Source organism: Physella acuta, unplaced genomic scaffold (genome assembly GCF_028476545.2).
Source record: "Physella acuta isolate Inbredline_101_S28 unplaced genomic scaffold, ASM2847654v3 ptg000941l, whole genome shotgun sequence".
Taxonomy (NCBI): domain Eukaryota; kingdom Metazoa; phylum Mollusca; class Gastropoda; family Physidae; genus Physella; species Physella acuta.
In genome coordinates, this window is record NW_026732458.1 from 151,393 (window position 1) to 168,411 (window position 17,019).

General features: G+C 35.8%; 1 protein-coding gene across 3 annotated transcripts in view; it reads right to left on the bottom strand.

Moving 5' to 3' along the window:
- Window positions 1-1,313: 1,313 nt before the first annotated feature.
- The window catches only part of LOC131953702 (receptor for retinol uptake STRA6), a 61,281-nt gene continuing 45,575 nt past the window's right edge, over window positions 1,314-17,019 (bottom strand). The window contains exons 7-12 of one of the 3 annotated variants that reach the window (XM_059317025.1): window positions 16,911-17,012; window positions 15,683-15,846; window positions 13,249-13,428; window positions 12,685-12,770; window positions 4,749-5,114; window positions 1,314-1,374 (exon numbers count right to left, since the gene is read on the bottom strand). In XM_059317025.1, coding sequence (XP_059173008.1) covers window positions 4,761-5,114; window positions 12,685-12,770; window positions 13,249-13,428; window positions 15,683-15,846; window positions 16,911-17,012 — 886 coding nt within the window. In that variant the 3' untranslated portion in view covers window positions 1,314-1,374; window positions 4,749-4,760. Of the gene's footprint in view, window positions 1,375-3,791; window positions 3,818-4,559; window positions 5,115-12,684; window positions 12,771-13,248; window positions 13,429-15,682; window positions 15,847-16,910; window positions 17,013-17,019 lie in introns of those variants that run through there. The other 2 variants (XR_009388663.1, XM_059317024.1) reach the window with 2 other exon arrangements.

The window sequence follows — 17,019 nt, forward strand, 5'->3', positions numbered from 1 at the left end:
AGGCCTGCTCTGGCCTCTGTGAAAAACCTATCTGTTAAGGACCATTACCTGTGTGTTTAGTAATCATCATATACCCGGCATTGCCCACCCAACCACAACCAACCAAAACAAAAAAAAAAGCCGCAAACATAGCGCAAACACAATTACAAACAAAAACCTAACAACAAACCCAACCACAACCACAAATACCAAGAAAAAACAAACAAAAAAGCAAACGAAAACAAACCAAATCCAAACGCAAACCCAACCACAACACAACACAAACAACACAAACACAACAACGACACAACACCAACACAGGACAACACAAAACAAACACGATTTAAACACAACTTAAACACAACACAAACACAGCAAAATCAGGGACGGATATTATTATATAAAATTGTATATCATCTTGTAATTTGGTGCAGGTCTCTATAAAAGAGTTTTCTGTTGAGACCGACAAAAATGAATTCCCTTCGTGCGCAAAAAAAAAAAAAAAAAACAACAGACAAAAACGAAAACGCAAAAAAAAAGATAACTAATAACCTGCGGGAATTCCCTTTCCCGAATAAAGATGTCTTTATTTACGTCAAATGTCTTTGCTTAAAATATAATTAGTAAACAGTACGTTCAGTGTATGAAATAAATAAAATGCAGGATTAAAAATACCTACCATATGCACTTGATTAATCCGCGCTAATTATGTAATTGTTTTTATTCCCAACACCAAAACAAAGTAATAAAAAGTAAATTCTTTTCCACCCTAAGTATTTTTTAAAAGGGAATTAATTGTGTTTTCCTAATTTATCTAAGGGAAGTAAGTGCTAAAGGACAAAATATAAATAATTTTCAGACATAATTAGAATTTTTGTAAAAGATTATATTTTTTTAAAAATGTTGTTAAATGAACATGCCGACAATTATTACTATCCGTTTGAAAAATGAAACTAATGTCACAACACTTTCAGTATTAATTTTTTAAACCATTCATTTAGACCATGAGCACTTTTACTATCTAATTTTTGAACCATGGAAGTATCGTATTTTCTTATATTCCTTTGTAATCCACGACAAACATAATTACATACATACAGAATTTTCAACTTTATATATTAGATATATATATACATACATATATATATATATATATATATATAAATAGATAGATAGATAGATAGATAGATAGACAGATTTATTTATTGATTTATTTATTGATTTTTTGATTGATTGATTGATTGATTTATTTATTTATACACACACACACACACATATATATATATATATATATATATATATATATATATATATATATATATATACATACATATATATACTAGCTGTTTTAGCTGTATGTCATTGCTTCGCTATGATGTAAAAATTGAAAGTACTCTGAAGAAATAAGAAAAAAAACACACAATGTAGTCCGACAAAACAAAATAATTTATCACTCTAAATTTAAAAAAAGTTAATAAAAAGTCTATTGACAATTTAACCCCCCCCCCCCCCCCGCCCCCATGAGATGATCCTGGCTATTAATTATAAACACCAAATTATACAAGCAAAATTATATATACTAAATTATGATTACCAAAATGTTATTGACATAATAACGATAACACATATATGAAAATATAACTATGAAGACTAAAGTATGAAAATACAATTATAAACACAAGATTACGAAGACTTTATTTCGAAAACATAGTAAAGGTGATAAAATTATGAAAACAATTACGAAGAATCAATTAAGAGGACAGGCATAACTGGTAGGCAATACCCAAGAGGTCACATAACTAGAAGACAATATCTAAGAGATCACATAGTTAGAAGACAATATCTAAGAGATCACATAACTAGAAGACAATATCTAAGATATCACATAGTTAGAAGACAATATCTAAGAGATCACATAGTTAGAAGACAATATCTAAGAGATCACATAACTAGAAGACAATATCTAAGAGATCACATAACTAGAAGACAATATCTAAGAGATCCCATATACATATAGTGAGCACTATTGACTTCTGCTTATATTGCTGTCGTTCCAGACAATTCCTCTTCAGGTGGAGGGGGATGAGAGGTCTTGAAACTTCCACAACTACCAGTGAGGATAGTATACTGGTTTATCTATAGTATACTGGTTTATCTATAGTATACTGGTTTATCTATAGTATACTGGTTTATCTATAGTATACTGGTTTATCTATAGTATACTGGTTTATCTATAGTATACTGGTTTATCTATAGTATACTGGTTTATCTATAGTATACTGGTTTATCTATAGTATACTGGTTTATCTATAGTATACTGGTTTATCTATAGTATACTGGTTTATCTATAGTATACTGGTTTATCTATAGTATACTGGTTTATCTATAGTATACTGGTTTATCTATAGTATACTGGTTTATCTATAGTATACTGGTTTATCTATAGTATACTGGTTTATCTATAGTATACTGGTTTATCTATCCTCCGAAAAAATTCTACCGCCCCCCCCCCCCCAACGAAATGAAATTTATATAATTTATATAGAAAATATATACTTTTAACAGTGTCGCCCCCCCCCCTTCGATGAAAGTCTACCGCCCCCCTCCCACCCCGGAGAAAAAAGTCTGGAAGAAACACTGTATCTAGTGTGGCGTAAGACTGGCCACTGGACTATAACACTTCAAAATTTGCGCACATTTTCTGGCAAAATAAATTGAATATTCAAATTGTTTCCAATTTTTCAAATATATAGGCGACCTCATTTTCACCATTTTAGTTGTTAATAGAAATATGATGCACCGGTGCAATTTAGTCTTTATTTATCTGTATTTACCTATTTATTATGCATTGATATAACGGGGGCCGAGTGTATAATAAAGATAAATATTTTCATAATTTAAAATAGCTGCATTGTTAACTAAACATTATTTATTTTATTACTAATTTAAGTCAGTATCAACAGAATTTTAAAAGGTTTGATAAGATACTTTAATTCAGTTGGATGTGTATTACGATGCGTTAAAGTTGAATTCCTTTATTATTATGATAGAATTAAGGTCAGTTTAAATGGATATAACTCTAAGTTGAGATGGAAATTGGGTGTGTCATTTCATTTCGAAATATTTCGTGTGGAGATCGCAACGATAAATGAACGTATGTTGATGGGTGTGTTTGTCTGTCTTAAGCATTACTACAACTTTCATCCAATTGCCATGAAATATTGGGAAGGTTTATGCAATAAGGCGCCCTGAGACCCGCCCCGCCCCTGTATTAGTGCCTGGTATCCGCTACATGAGCACATGGGCTTTGTCGCTTGAGCGTCCCATACTTGATTCAACTGCCGCAACATGGGCGACTTCATGCAGTGTCAGTCGGTGGAACATCCCCTATCAGTGTTCTACTATTACGGAGGGTGATTAACAGTACACGCCCCAACAACAAATATCTAAGAAATAGCTCACTTATGTGTCACTAACGCACTAGCCACCTTATGTGTCACCAACTCACTAGCCACCTTATGTGTCACCAACTCACAAGTTAACTTATTTGTCACCACTCACAAATCAACTTATGTGTCACTAACGCACTAGTCAACTTATGTGTCACCAACTCACTATTCAACTTATGTCTCACCAACTCACTAGCCACCTTATGTGTCACCAACTCACTAGCCACCTTATGTGTCACCAACTCACAAGTTAACTTATTTGTCACCACTCACTATTCAACTTATGTGTCACCAACTCACTATTCAACTTATGTGTCACCAACTCACTATTCAACTTATGTGTCACCAACTCACTAGTCAACTTATGTGTCACCAACTCACTAGTCAACCTATGTGTCACCAACTCACTATTCAACTTATGCGTCACCAACTCACTAGTCAACTTATGTCTCACCAACTCACTAGTCAACTTATGTGTCACCAACTCACTAGTCAACTTATGTGTCACCAACTCACTATTCAACTTATGTGTCACCAACTCACTAGTCAACTTATGTGTCACCAACTCACTAGTCAACTTATGTGTCACCAACTCACTATTCAACTTATGCGTCACCAACTCACTAGTCAACTTATGTCTCACCAACTCACTAGTCAACTTATGTGTCACCAACTCACTAGTCAACTTATGTGTCACCAACTCACTAGTCAACTTATAAGTCAACAACTCAATAGTCAACTTATGTGTCACTAACTCACTATTCAACTTATAAGTCAACAACTCACTAGTCAACTTATGTGTCACCAACTCACTAGTCAACTTATGTGTCACCAACTCACTAGTCAACTTATGTGTCACCAACTCACTAGTCAACTTATGTGTCAACAACTCAATAGTCAACTTATGTGTCACCAACTCACTAGTCAACTTATGTGTCACCAACTCACTAGTCAACTTATGTGTCACCAACTCACTAGTCAACTTATGTGTCAACAACTCAATAGTCAACTTATGTGTCACTAACTCACTATTCAACTTATGTGTCACCAACTCACTAGTCAACTTATGTGTCACCAACTCACTAGTCAACTTATGTGTCACCAACTCAATAGTCAACTTATGTGTCACCAACTCACTAGTCAACTTATGTGTCACCAACTCACTATTCAACTTATGTGTCACCAACTCAATAGTCAACTTATGTGTCACCAACTCACTAGTCAACTTATGTGTCAACAACTCACTAGTCAACTTATGTGTCACTACCTCACTATTCAACTTATGTGTCACCAGCCACAGTATGTGTTCAAAAGTCTCACTTTAAAACAGCTCTACACGGTGACAACCTTAGATGTGCCCTTGACCTCCAGATGAACTTGACTGGTTTGAACCTGTTTCTCCTCTTCAGTTTTTTCTACACCTTTGTCTAAATGTGCTGAAGATAAACTCGACTCGGCCTCACGTGTCTTGTAGGCAGATTTTCCCATGACGAAATTGAAGGCACCCCGCAGGGGGTTCCTGGCGCCCTCAATTTTCATGAGCTCCTCCAAGCGTTCTCTCTCCCTTTCCTCTTCAGTCTTAACTAAATCAAAGCTTGTAATTGGCCGGTCGCTGATTGGGATTTTTTTCCCTTCTTTCCGCGCACGTTTCAACGCATGTACGTAGCCTCGTCTGTAGATCCTGACCTAGGAAACAATTTCAAAAAGTTCAAGTAAGTGTTAGGACTGGCCTATGTCTTTATTCTTACCAAATGGTTATGGTTGTTATTCTTACTTAAATGCATGTTTATTTTGGAGGGGGAGTGGATATTAAGAGTTGAGATAGATAGTGTGTCGAGACAAACTTAGGAAGACAGGCGACAAATTAAAGTTATTTTTAATTTCAGCATTTTAATATGAAAGTGTCAATCTCAGGAGTTAGGCGGAGGTCAAGATATATCTTACTAGAATGATTTGGGATCGGATTATATCAGTTTGGACAATAAATGGACGACATTGATTCTAAAATAAACAGAATTTAAAATGCAATGCCGAAAAATGCAGAATAATAATGACGTCATCTATAGTTGATAATAAAGACACTAACATTACCGTCTAATTCATTTGTCTAATCTTAAAAAATTTAAACATGTAGAGTTTCTTTGAAGCATCTCTTTGAGCCCCCCCCCTCTCCCCCCCACCCTCCCACCGCCGAAGGACGTATACCGCCACTCCTCAAACCAGAGTTTCTTCCAGGCATCTCTTCGGAAGGGGGGCTTTGCCCCCCCCCCCCCCGAAAAAATTATACCGCCACCCCACCCACCCCCCGAACGAAATGAAATTTATATAATTTATATAGAAAATATATACTTTTAACAGTGTCCGCCCCCCCCCCGAAGAAAGTCTACCACCCCCCCCCCCCCGGAGAAAAAAGTCCGGAAGAAACACTGCCTCCAAACAAATACAATTTATATAGAAAATATACTGTTGCCAGTGTCAGCACCCCCTCCCCGGATAATTAAGTCCGCCCTCCCCAAAAAGGTACTTGAAATGCCCCCTCTCCCGGAGATAAAAAGTCTGAAAGAAACACCATCTGATTGAGGTTGCAGAAGTAAGGTCTATCTTTAGTCTATATGATCTACAAATGCGACCAGTAGTTCTTTCAATAATACGTCTACCGCCTCCACCTCCCCCCCCCCCCCCATTTTCCCCGAACGAAATACAATTTATATAGAAAATATATTCTTTTACCAGTGTCAGGCCTCCCCCAGAGAACTAAATACGCCCCCCCCCCCCCCACAAATTTTCCTTTAGAAGTGCTCTCTTCTCGGGAGAAAAAAAAAACTCTAAAAGAAACACTATCTGCATGATTGAGGTTTAGCGACCAAAAGTAAGAAACGAGTATGGATTATAGAAGCAGGGTCAACCTACAAATGCGACCAATGTTTTTTCAATGCCCCCTTCCTCCCTCGCAGAAAAACATCTACCTGCTTTTAACAGAATCGGCCAGTTTCTTCCAGGCAACTCTTCGGGGGGGGGGGGGGGGGGCGAACGCAATGAAATTTATATAGAAATTCTTTTTTTAACAGTGTCCGCCCCCCCCCCCCCCGAAGAAGGTATACCGCCAACCCCCACCCCCGCAAATTTAAAGTGCCCCCCCCCCCCCGCCGGAGATAAAAGGCTGGAAGAAACACTGGTGACGGCCCCCCTCCACCGGAGAATCAATCCGCCCCCCCCCTCCCCAAAAAATTTCAAATGCCACTCTCCCCGGGGAAGAAAAGTCTAAAAGAAACACTAACGCGTGATTGTGGTTTAGCGGCAAAAAGTAGGAAACGGGTCTAGATTATAGGAGTAGGGTCTACCTTTAGTCTTTATGGTCTAAAATGCGATCAGTGTTTCTTTCAGACTTTTTCTCCCACCGGGGCACTTACAATTTTCGGGGGGGGGGGGGGAGGAGGATTAAGTTTTCCTGGGGAGGAGGCGAACAGTGATAAAAGTATATATTATATATAAATTCTTTTTCGTTAGAGGGTACGGGACCCGTTCTTTCTGGTGGCTTCACCCCTACCCCCCCCCCCCAAGAGTCGCCTGAAAGATCACTAAATTCGACTTTTATCATGTTGGAGTTTCGGTGCAAGGTTCAGGGGTATGACTACGACTGTATTTAGGTCCTTTACTTTTTTCTTTATACATTAATGATCTTCCATTACACATTGACGCTGGTCAGTGCGAGATGTTCGCTGATGATACTTCGTTACATGTCTTTGCAGACAGTGCTGAGTCACTCAGTTACAAACTTCAAACATGTGCCAATCAGCTTGCTACTTGGACAAAATTTAACAAAATGAAACTTCACCCCGATAAAACCAAGTCAATGTTAATTACAACTCATCAGAAACGCCTTCGTCTTCCATCCACCGCATTACGCATTGCTATAGACAATACAAACATTGAACAGGTTAACAGTTACAAATGCCTAGGATTGGTTATAGATCACAACCTCACTTGGTCCGATCATATTCATTTTCTAAGAATGTCCTTATTAAAGACAACTTTTGAATTAGCAAGGATAATGAATTTCTCGACTATAGGAGCAGGCTAGTTTTTTATGAAACTTTTATTCAATCTAGGTTTGATTATGCTTCTGTAGTGTGGAGCGGCAGCTTTATAACTAAGCAGCGTCCTCTTCTATCTTTACAAATAATTATCATTAAAAAAGTTTTTAAAAACCCACGTTTTCTGATTGAACTAAAAAGTAGAAAATAAATGCTATACATCACAATAATGCAAGCGATCACTCTACTATAAGCGATGAAAAACGTGGGGCGCCGAAGCAAAAGTTTTTTATCGGTCATTGTTAATATAAGATGTAAAAGTTATATTACTATTGATTGGATAATACTATTGATTTATATTATGGAGCTTGTAGAGAGTCTACAGTATTAGAAACTGTAACAAAATCACGCTTGTAGAAGAGTGATCGCTTGCATTATTGTGATGTATAGCATTTATTTTCTAATTTTTAGTTCAATCAGAATTTTAAAACTTTTTTAATGATAATTATTTTCTACTTTTTAGTCTTTGTTTGTTTGCATTGAAATCTTGCTATCGATTTGATCTTCTCGCATTCACTTTTTTTTGGGTAAACGAAGACAACTCGTAAAAAACACGTGCCTTTTCCAATCGACGTTTCTTCTGTGTTAGATTTGCATAGGTTTGTACACAAACACCGCGTGACCACTACTCAGTAAGCCTGAAGAGGGAAAGTACCGAACTTTGTTTTCATCAAATTACAATTACTGGGTTATGTCCCCTTTTCCCACGTTTTTTGTACACATATATAGGGGTCTAAAATGATCAATGAAATGTTTCCATGGATCAATTTAGTAATAATAACAATTGAATATTCTATTGTCATCGGAAACAAAGCTTCCCTGAAAATTTCAGCGCGCTAGCTAACTGGGAAGTGCCCGAAATTTCGATCGCAAGATTTGATTGGAAAACCAAACAAACAAACAGACGCGAAAGCAAGTTAAAGAAAACGTGGGAAAAAGGGCTATAAAACTGGTTACTGGCTTGTCTAGTAGTCTGGATTCTTTTAATACAACTAAAATACTTCCATTAAATAAAAAGATAATATATACTAAATCAATTTTTTAATATAAAATATTCCACGAAACAGCCCCCTCTTACTTATTAGACCTATTTTCTTTTAACATAAAATTAAATCGTCGTCTTAATTTACCATTCCCATATACAACTTTTTTCCAAAAACATAGCTTCGCCTACTCTGGTTCTAATTTGTGGAACAATCTTCCTAATAAAATAAAGCTATCTAGATCTGAAAATATATTCAAATCTAAACTAAAACTGCAATTATTTAATGACCTCTCTAACTGGCTCATTGTAACATTTCTCATTTATCTATTAGTATTCTCTTTTTTTATCTCATTTTGTATTATAACTATGTAACATTATTTCTTTATTCCACATTTTTAGTGCTATGTTACTGTTATGTTTTATTGAATTGTTTTATTTGTTTAAACGACCAATGTGAAAAAAGGCCTTCGTGCCTACAATTGTAACCGTTTTTTTTAATAAATTTGAATAAATTTGAATTTATGAATGTGCAGTATGGTATGTTACAGCTATGTTATATGTTGTTACTGTGAATTTTTTTTAAACGGCCAATTTGAAAAAATGGCATCCGTGCCTACCGTTGTTACCGTTATTGAATAAATTGTAGATCAAGGTTACCAGATAAAGTATTGAGGTAATGTCTACATTTAGCGTCTATTCGTAAAATAGAATGGCGTCATTGATTGTTAAATTAAAAATTGAAAAAAATAATCGAATGCCAAAAACGATATACATTAATAATGACGTCATTGATAATAGAGAAAAAAATTCAAGTTATATTTCCAGATCCGGTAAAAATGCCGATTCTGAAAAAATCCGTTTACAATTACATTTTTCTTTTCCGGTTATGTTGAAGTTGAGATGGTGAGTAAAAGAGAAAACTATAAGCCTAGAGCCCTTTGTATTTCTCCAACAACCGGCCGTTTATCTAGTTAACTATAGTAGTTTCGCTATTCTGTCTGTTGATACGCTCTACAGACAACACAAGGAAATTTAAAAGTGAAAAGTGAAAGACGGTGACGTCCCATGGAACTTATTGGACATTTTCGAAAGCGAAACGAAATATGTACAGTTCTAAAGCCGAAAAAGTACACAGAATAAAATGACGTCATTGATTCTAGAGTAAACAGAATTAAAAAGCCAATGCTGAAAAAATACACAACAAATAATGATGTCATCGATACTTGATAATACAGACGCTAACGTTACCGCCTAATTTATTTGTCTAATATTAAAAGTGGTCTGCATACAGAGTTTCTTTCAGGCATCTCTTTGGGTGGGGGGGGGGGGGGCTATACCGCTAAATAAAGTCTTGGAATTTCCGAAGAGGGGGGGGGCGAACATGGTAAGAATATATTTTCTATAAAATTATATTTTTTAAGGGGCGGTAGCAGTAGTGGGGAGCAGGGGGAGCAGCCGCTCCCCCTCTGGCCATTTTTAGCAAAGTGGCGCCTTTTTGGAAACTTTTTAAACTCAAAGTTTTAAACAATAATTGTTAAAAAAATATTTTTGGTCGGCACATCTATGTAAATCACAAGATTTATTTCATGCAGCAATTAATTATAACAGTAATAGACTAGTAGAACCAACGTTTACAACACGTATTAGCAGCTGTATCAGTTTGTCATTCTAAAAATAACCATTATGATGCATTGCAATGTTTAAAAAACCTCTACGGGTAGTACCACTTGGCAAGAGGGGTGTTAATTTTAAGGCAACTGTATAATGTATTTGCTTACGAATAATTGAATTGAATGTTACATACAAAAACTTCAAGCATAATTACTTTATATATACAGTTTAAATCGTGAATTTATTTTTTAAAATTACAATACAGACACAAATACAACTAATGTGGCACCTCTATTTAAATTTACTTATGGACGAACTGCGTCGCGGTGGGGAAATTTTGACAAGGTCAACAACGTCATCACGATGAAGTAGTAGTATTATGACAGTTTGATTACGATTACAAATTTTATAAAACAGTATCAACTTTTTATTAATTATTATTTTAGTTTACTAGATCTAGATCTATATTATATTTGAATAATGCTATATTTTGTATTTAAAAAAACAACAACTTAATTTAAACTAACACTGATCGCACAGTTAATTATCCGCTACTTATTTAAGCGGGAAGGCTCCGGTAAAAAAAAATTTATAATACACGTTGGAATGCAGTTATATCTTTACAACTTTTATTAAGATACGTCCGCATATGCAATTCCACTTTAAAAAATTGGTGGAAAAATCTTGGTAACTATGACAACGGCGGCCATCTTGAAAAATTAACCCCTTCGTAGGTTTTCCACCATTCATAAAATATTACATTTAAAGCCCAATAAACAATCAATTCATAATCTTCTTCAATATTTTGGGGCACTCAGCTAAAAATTTTAAGTGCATATCTTCAAACTTAATTTTTATGAATTTTCAAAATTTATGTCCGTTCAAAATACTTAACTTTGTGGAATTTTGGGGCATTAAAACTAGTGTTTTGAACAGACACAAATTTTGAAAATTCATAAAAAGTTATATATATATATATATATATATATATATATATATATATATATATATATATATATATATATATATATATATATATATATATATATATATATATATATAGCACCCTGTGCTATCCTGAGAACGCTATGGTGCAAACGTTAGTTTTAACGAATGCGATAGGCTGTGATCAATAAGGGTTACTATAGTCGTAAACTAAATCGAATCCAAGGCGTCCTCTGGCGTCCCCACACGGTGCAATTTGGCGCCCCGGACCTTCCCGTGAGCGCTATAGTGCCTACGTTCAGTTTAAACTGTTCGATAGACTATGGATAAGGTGGGGTATTTTAGTCGTTTACTAAGTTGAATCAGGTGGTTCTGTCGGTGCCCCGGCAGGGTGCGGTTTGGCGCCCGGGCTATACTGTGAGCAATATGCTTTTATGTTTGCATTTAAGTTTATGTTATGTTCTGCGTTATTGTTTGCGTTTAGGTTTGCGTTTGTGTTTATCTTTTTTTGTCTGTGTTTGGGTTTGCGTTTATTATTATGTTTATGTTTAGTTTTCGGTTGGTTGTGATTAGGGTTAATTAGAAAAGTAATATATTTCCCTAAACTCGGGCAAAGCAGGGTATATGATGCTTAATAAACACAAGTCATGGTCCTTTAGAGTTTACAAAGGCCAGTTCAGGGCCTGGCCGGGACGGCTAGTGTATATATACTTCATTCACCACTGTCCGGTCACTTTAGACCAGTTATCCTACTCAGGTGTGACATTAATGTCGCTCTAAACAATTATGGCTTGTCACGTTTTATTTTAGGTAGTGAGGTGGGGGGAGATACAGTCAGTTTTTAGATGACTGTTCTAAAGATACATATACAATTGTACACATATACTGATTCAGAAATAGATTTAAGCAAGTAACAGTGGTATTATGACTAAAACATTGTGTACAGAGGGGTCCATGGGGCGGTGTAATCCTGTAATCCGCTCTACCCCCCCCCCCCCCCCCCCCTGCCTACGTCCCTGTCTATAGCAAGCTCCCACAGCTATGTTTTTAATAAATTATATTTATTTCAAACATATAAAATAGTAAGAATAGTTTATTTAGTAGTTTTTTTAGTGCTCACTAAACTTGTATGGAGTATTTTTTCCAGTTTAAAAATGAAATTTTCGAACGAATATCTAAAAGCTGACTGCCTACTCCACGAAAATTTGAATCAAACAAAACACAATATTTGCAAAATGCGCAGTCTAGCAATTTGACGAAAGCATTGCTAAGTCACGAGGCAAGATAGCTCCGTCCCTGCTATGTTTTCAATTTGAGATCAATTCATTTTTTTTTCCAATATTTTTTTCCGTTGTGTTATGTAGCAAAGTGTAGGTGACCTACCGTTGGGTTATGTAGCAAAGTGTAGGTGACCTACCGTTGGGTTATGTAGCAAAGTGTAGGTGACCTACCGTTGGGTTATGTAGCAAAGTGTAGGTGACCTACCGTTGGGTTATGTAGCAAAGTGTAGGTGACCTACCGTTGGGTTATGTAGCAAAGTGTAGGTGACCTACCGTTGGGTTATGTAGCAAAGTGTAGGTGACCTACCGTTGGGTTATGTAGCAAAGTGTAGGTGACCTACCGTTGGGTTATGTAGCAAAGTGTAGGTGACCAGCCAGTTGAAACGTGCCGCCACCGTAGAGCTGCGGCAAACGGCTATTTTTGTCACTGTGTATGAAACCATTTTCAAACCATATTAAAATTTATTTTGAGTTCATGATAAAATAATATATATATATATATATATATATATATATATATATATATATATATATATATATATATATATATATATATATATATATATATGCATATATATATATATATATATATATATATATATATATATATATATATATATATATATATATATGCATATATATATATATGCATTTGTGTATGTGTGTGGTGTGTGTTTGCGCTTGCTTGTGTGCGTGCGTGTGTTTGTGTGTGTGTCGGTGCGTGCTTGTGAGTGTATGTGTGTGTGTGGTGTGAGTGTGTGTGCGTGCGTGCCTATGTGTGTATGTGATTGTGTGTGCGTGTGAGTGTGTGAGTGTGTGTGTGTGCGTGCGTGCGTGCCTATGTGTGTATGTGATTGTGTGTTTGTGCGTGTGTGTGTGCGTGTGTGTGTGATTGCGTCAGTTACCTGTAGTTCCATGCTCTATATCGGTTCTCAAAGTTTTCATATCAATGCCGTCTACTGGCTCAGTGAGATCTGTTTCCCTTCTCTGTCTGCTTAGAGTGGCCAAGAGCCTGATAAATATGTTGACAACAGGGTGTGTGTGGGCCGCTTCCATGTGAATAAAACCTTGATATGCAGCAAAGCCTGATTGGAGATACTTTAAAATGAACACATTATAAGGAACACAGTAATTAAGTTACTACCTGAATTTTACTTACCTCGCGTTGGACCACATTTTTATTTCATTCGTTATTTGCCCAACTTAAATTTATAATTATTTCTTTTTGTAAAACGACTAACCAAACGGCATTTTTAACACTTCAGAACCACATTGAACGGCCGCGTTTAACCAGTTAATTGGCGATAAATAAATTTAAGCAGAATTAAAAGATTTACTCTAATACTAATCCAATCTATTCATTTGTAGATGAATATTGTTTTGTTTTCTATAAAATATAAGAACTTATGAAACCTCTTTTTCATAAATTTTTCCGACGGTTTTATTTATAGTTATTTAAAGAGTAGTATGCTATTATATATTGAACGAAAATCATTTATTCCCTACTTTTTAGTGCATAATCAGGCCTAGTGTTTCTTCCAGACTTTTTAGCGCAATTTCCATTCTGGAGAATTGCGTTTATTAACTCGTCATTTCTGGGAATGGATGGATGAATGAATGAATGTATGGATGTATGAATGTGTGTCCGGGCTTTAAGTCGTATCTCCTCCTCAACGAAGCAATATCGATGACTAGTTCCAAAAGCAATTATGTTAAGCAAGTTACGAGAATGAGCATAGGCCATAAAAATTCCGGGTTTCTTTCATGTATTTCCCGGAAAAGCCAAAAAACCTCGAAAAAAATCAGTTTTTGGCCCATATCTCGGCAACCAGACCACTTAGCGACTTGAAACATGTACCAATCGATTGCTGCCATAATTTAAAACAATATTGCCGAAGAAAGTTTTTAAAAATATCCTCTCGTTCGGTCACAAATTTTAAAATTACATAAACACATACAAACCGATCGTTCTTCTAGCTTGAACGCACCCCAGCATTATACGTCAGAGCTATTTTTAGATAACATAAGGAAATTGCGCATAAATGTCACTAGACTTTTTTAATTAACTTGTTTCTCCGGGGGGGGGGGGGGCACTTGAAATTTTCTGGGGAGCGGACTAAAATTTCCGGGGGTATGGGGACACTGTTAAAAGTATATATTTTCTGTATAGATTCCACTTCCTTTTGGGGTGGCGGTAGATGCCTGAAAGAAACTCTGATCAGGCCTACATAAAAGCTTGTTATTAAAAAAAATTTATGAATTTTTACAAGCTTTTATTTAACTTGTTTCCTTTGTCGTCAGTCTGTCGACAGTCTATCTGTTGTCATAGATGAAAACTTCGGGTACTTCTAACTGACTGAATCGGCTCAAAGTTGGCACGTGGGTCAAGACTTGAAGACAATGCAACATGACATTAAATTGACTTAATTGGATGCCTAATAAATTTAATTAAAATTGCATCCAAATTAGTAGGCAGTTTTATTCAACTATTCAGCACTATTATACGCGCGTTATCAAGTTCATTAGGTGCGCAATGGTTTTTAGTCATGCAACTCTGTTGTAAATTAAAATAATTTAAAGTACTGAAAAAAATGCATTAAAAATTCATAAAAAATGTTTTAATGACAAGCTTTTATGTAATAATGCACTAAAAAGAAAAGCGTGGGTCACATTAGTACCTATGGATACCTTTACTAATATTTAGGAAGAGACCCATGTTTATCTTTATAGTTATTTAAATAGTAGTATATAATTTATTTTCTCCTTTTTAGTGCATTATTACATAAAAGCTTGTTTTTAAAACGTTTTTCATTTTTAAAAAAGTGTAGTACTTTACATGTTTTTATTTACAATAGAGTTACATGACTAAAAACCATTGCGTTCCTACTGAACGTGATGACGCCCTATTGAACGTGATGACGCCCTACTGAACGTGATGACGCCCTATTGAACGTGATGACGCGTGTGGGGAAGTTGGATAGAATTGCCTAATAATTTGGTCAAATTTTAAATTAATTCATAAAAAAATAATCAGGCGGCCAATTAAGTCAAATTGAATGTCATGATGCATTGTAATAATGTCTTGACCCACGTACCAACTACGAACCGTATCTGTGAGGTAGAAGTGCCTGCAATTTTGCTCGGGCGTTTCGATCTAGACAGACAGACTGACCATTGACGACTGATGAGGAAGTGAGTTAAATAAAAGCTTGTAAAAAGGGAAGTAATTGCGTTAGTTCGTGCGTGCGTGCATGCGTACGTGCGTGCGTGTGTGTGTATGATACATCCAATGTCTAGTAAAGTCGGACAAAAAATCAAAATAGTCCATCTGTAACCTACCCGGATCAAAGAACTCAAATTTCCGAGGTAAAGTGCTGTTGTCCAGACGTGCCAAGAATAGCGTGCCGACCCCGATGGCTTTCAGGATCCTCAGTAGACAAGAGACAAGGCCGAGAAAGATGTTGAAGAAGAACATGAAGTACACGAACACAAAGTAGAAACGTCTGGGGAAAAATTATGCAATGTGGCCATCAGACTGACATAAATTAATGTATTGGCAGTCCGTAGATTAAGACTAATCGATGCTCATGTAGCTTTCTCCAAGAACTTACCACAACTGATCCAGCTTCAACTTACTCTAACTACTGTAGCAACGACATTCTAAAGTTTTAATGCGACTTTGTGCATCAACTTTCATTTATCAATGTAGCATTGTGCTTAAGTTAGCTTACACAATGTAGGGCTAAGCTATAATTTAGCTCACAGAATGTACAACTAATCTATGATTTAGCTTACAGAATTGGCCTGTAAAGAAGATATTCCCTTTAGTCTTGGCCATCTAGTATCCCCAAAATCTTTCTCGAAAAATCTTTTCTCTTTCTCTTCAAACATGAACCCTATTTTTCTTTTAATATAAAACTGATTCTTTCACTTTCAATGTGACCTCCTTAATTCATTTACCCCTAATGTTACCCTTATTCATTCTATTGTTATAAACAAGTAATCTTTAATTAGCGTAACTTTGAGACTGAACGACAAATATATTTTAAACTTTTCAAGGCGTGATCCCATTCCTCGTTACATGTCCATAGAGCAAAAAAGGTGTGGTAAGGTTCTGAACTTGCTAGAGAGTACGAAAGAAGGCTAGAGCCGTGTATAACCTAGGCAATAATATGTCTTCTAGCACATTTGCATTGCACCATCATGAGGATAAGTATTTTGATTGAGGAAAGTTTCTGCAAGAGGGAGCACGTCATTGAACTTATCACACAATATCACCACCAGGTTTGGCACTACTCCTTGTTCCCGCAAATGCCATACTGTCTTTCACCTATCAGGTTGAATCACTCCAGTTGCCTAATATGTCATCCAGTGTATCCAGTTTATATATATATATATATATATATATATATATATATATATATATATATATATATATACTGCCTTATATACCTAGAAAAGTAGTGTAGCTTTATTAATTCTTAAAAGTTTTTTTTTTTTATTTTCTTCTTTGTAGTGCATAAAAAGCTCGTCTAAAAGAGAAGAAAATGAAATAGTAAGGACATACCTGTTGTCCAGCCTCAAATGTTGTCCTTTGTCTTGTAAAAATATAAACTTAGCTAGTAGCATCTGAACAATCATCAAAATAATTGCAATAAGGACTGTCGGCCTACAAG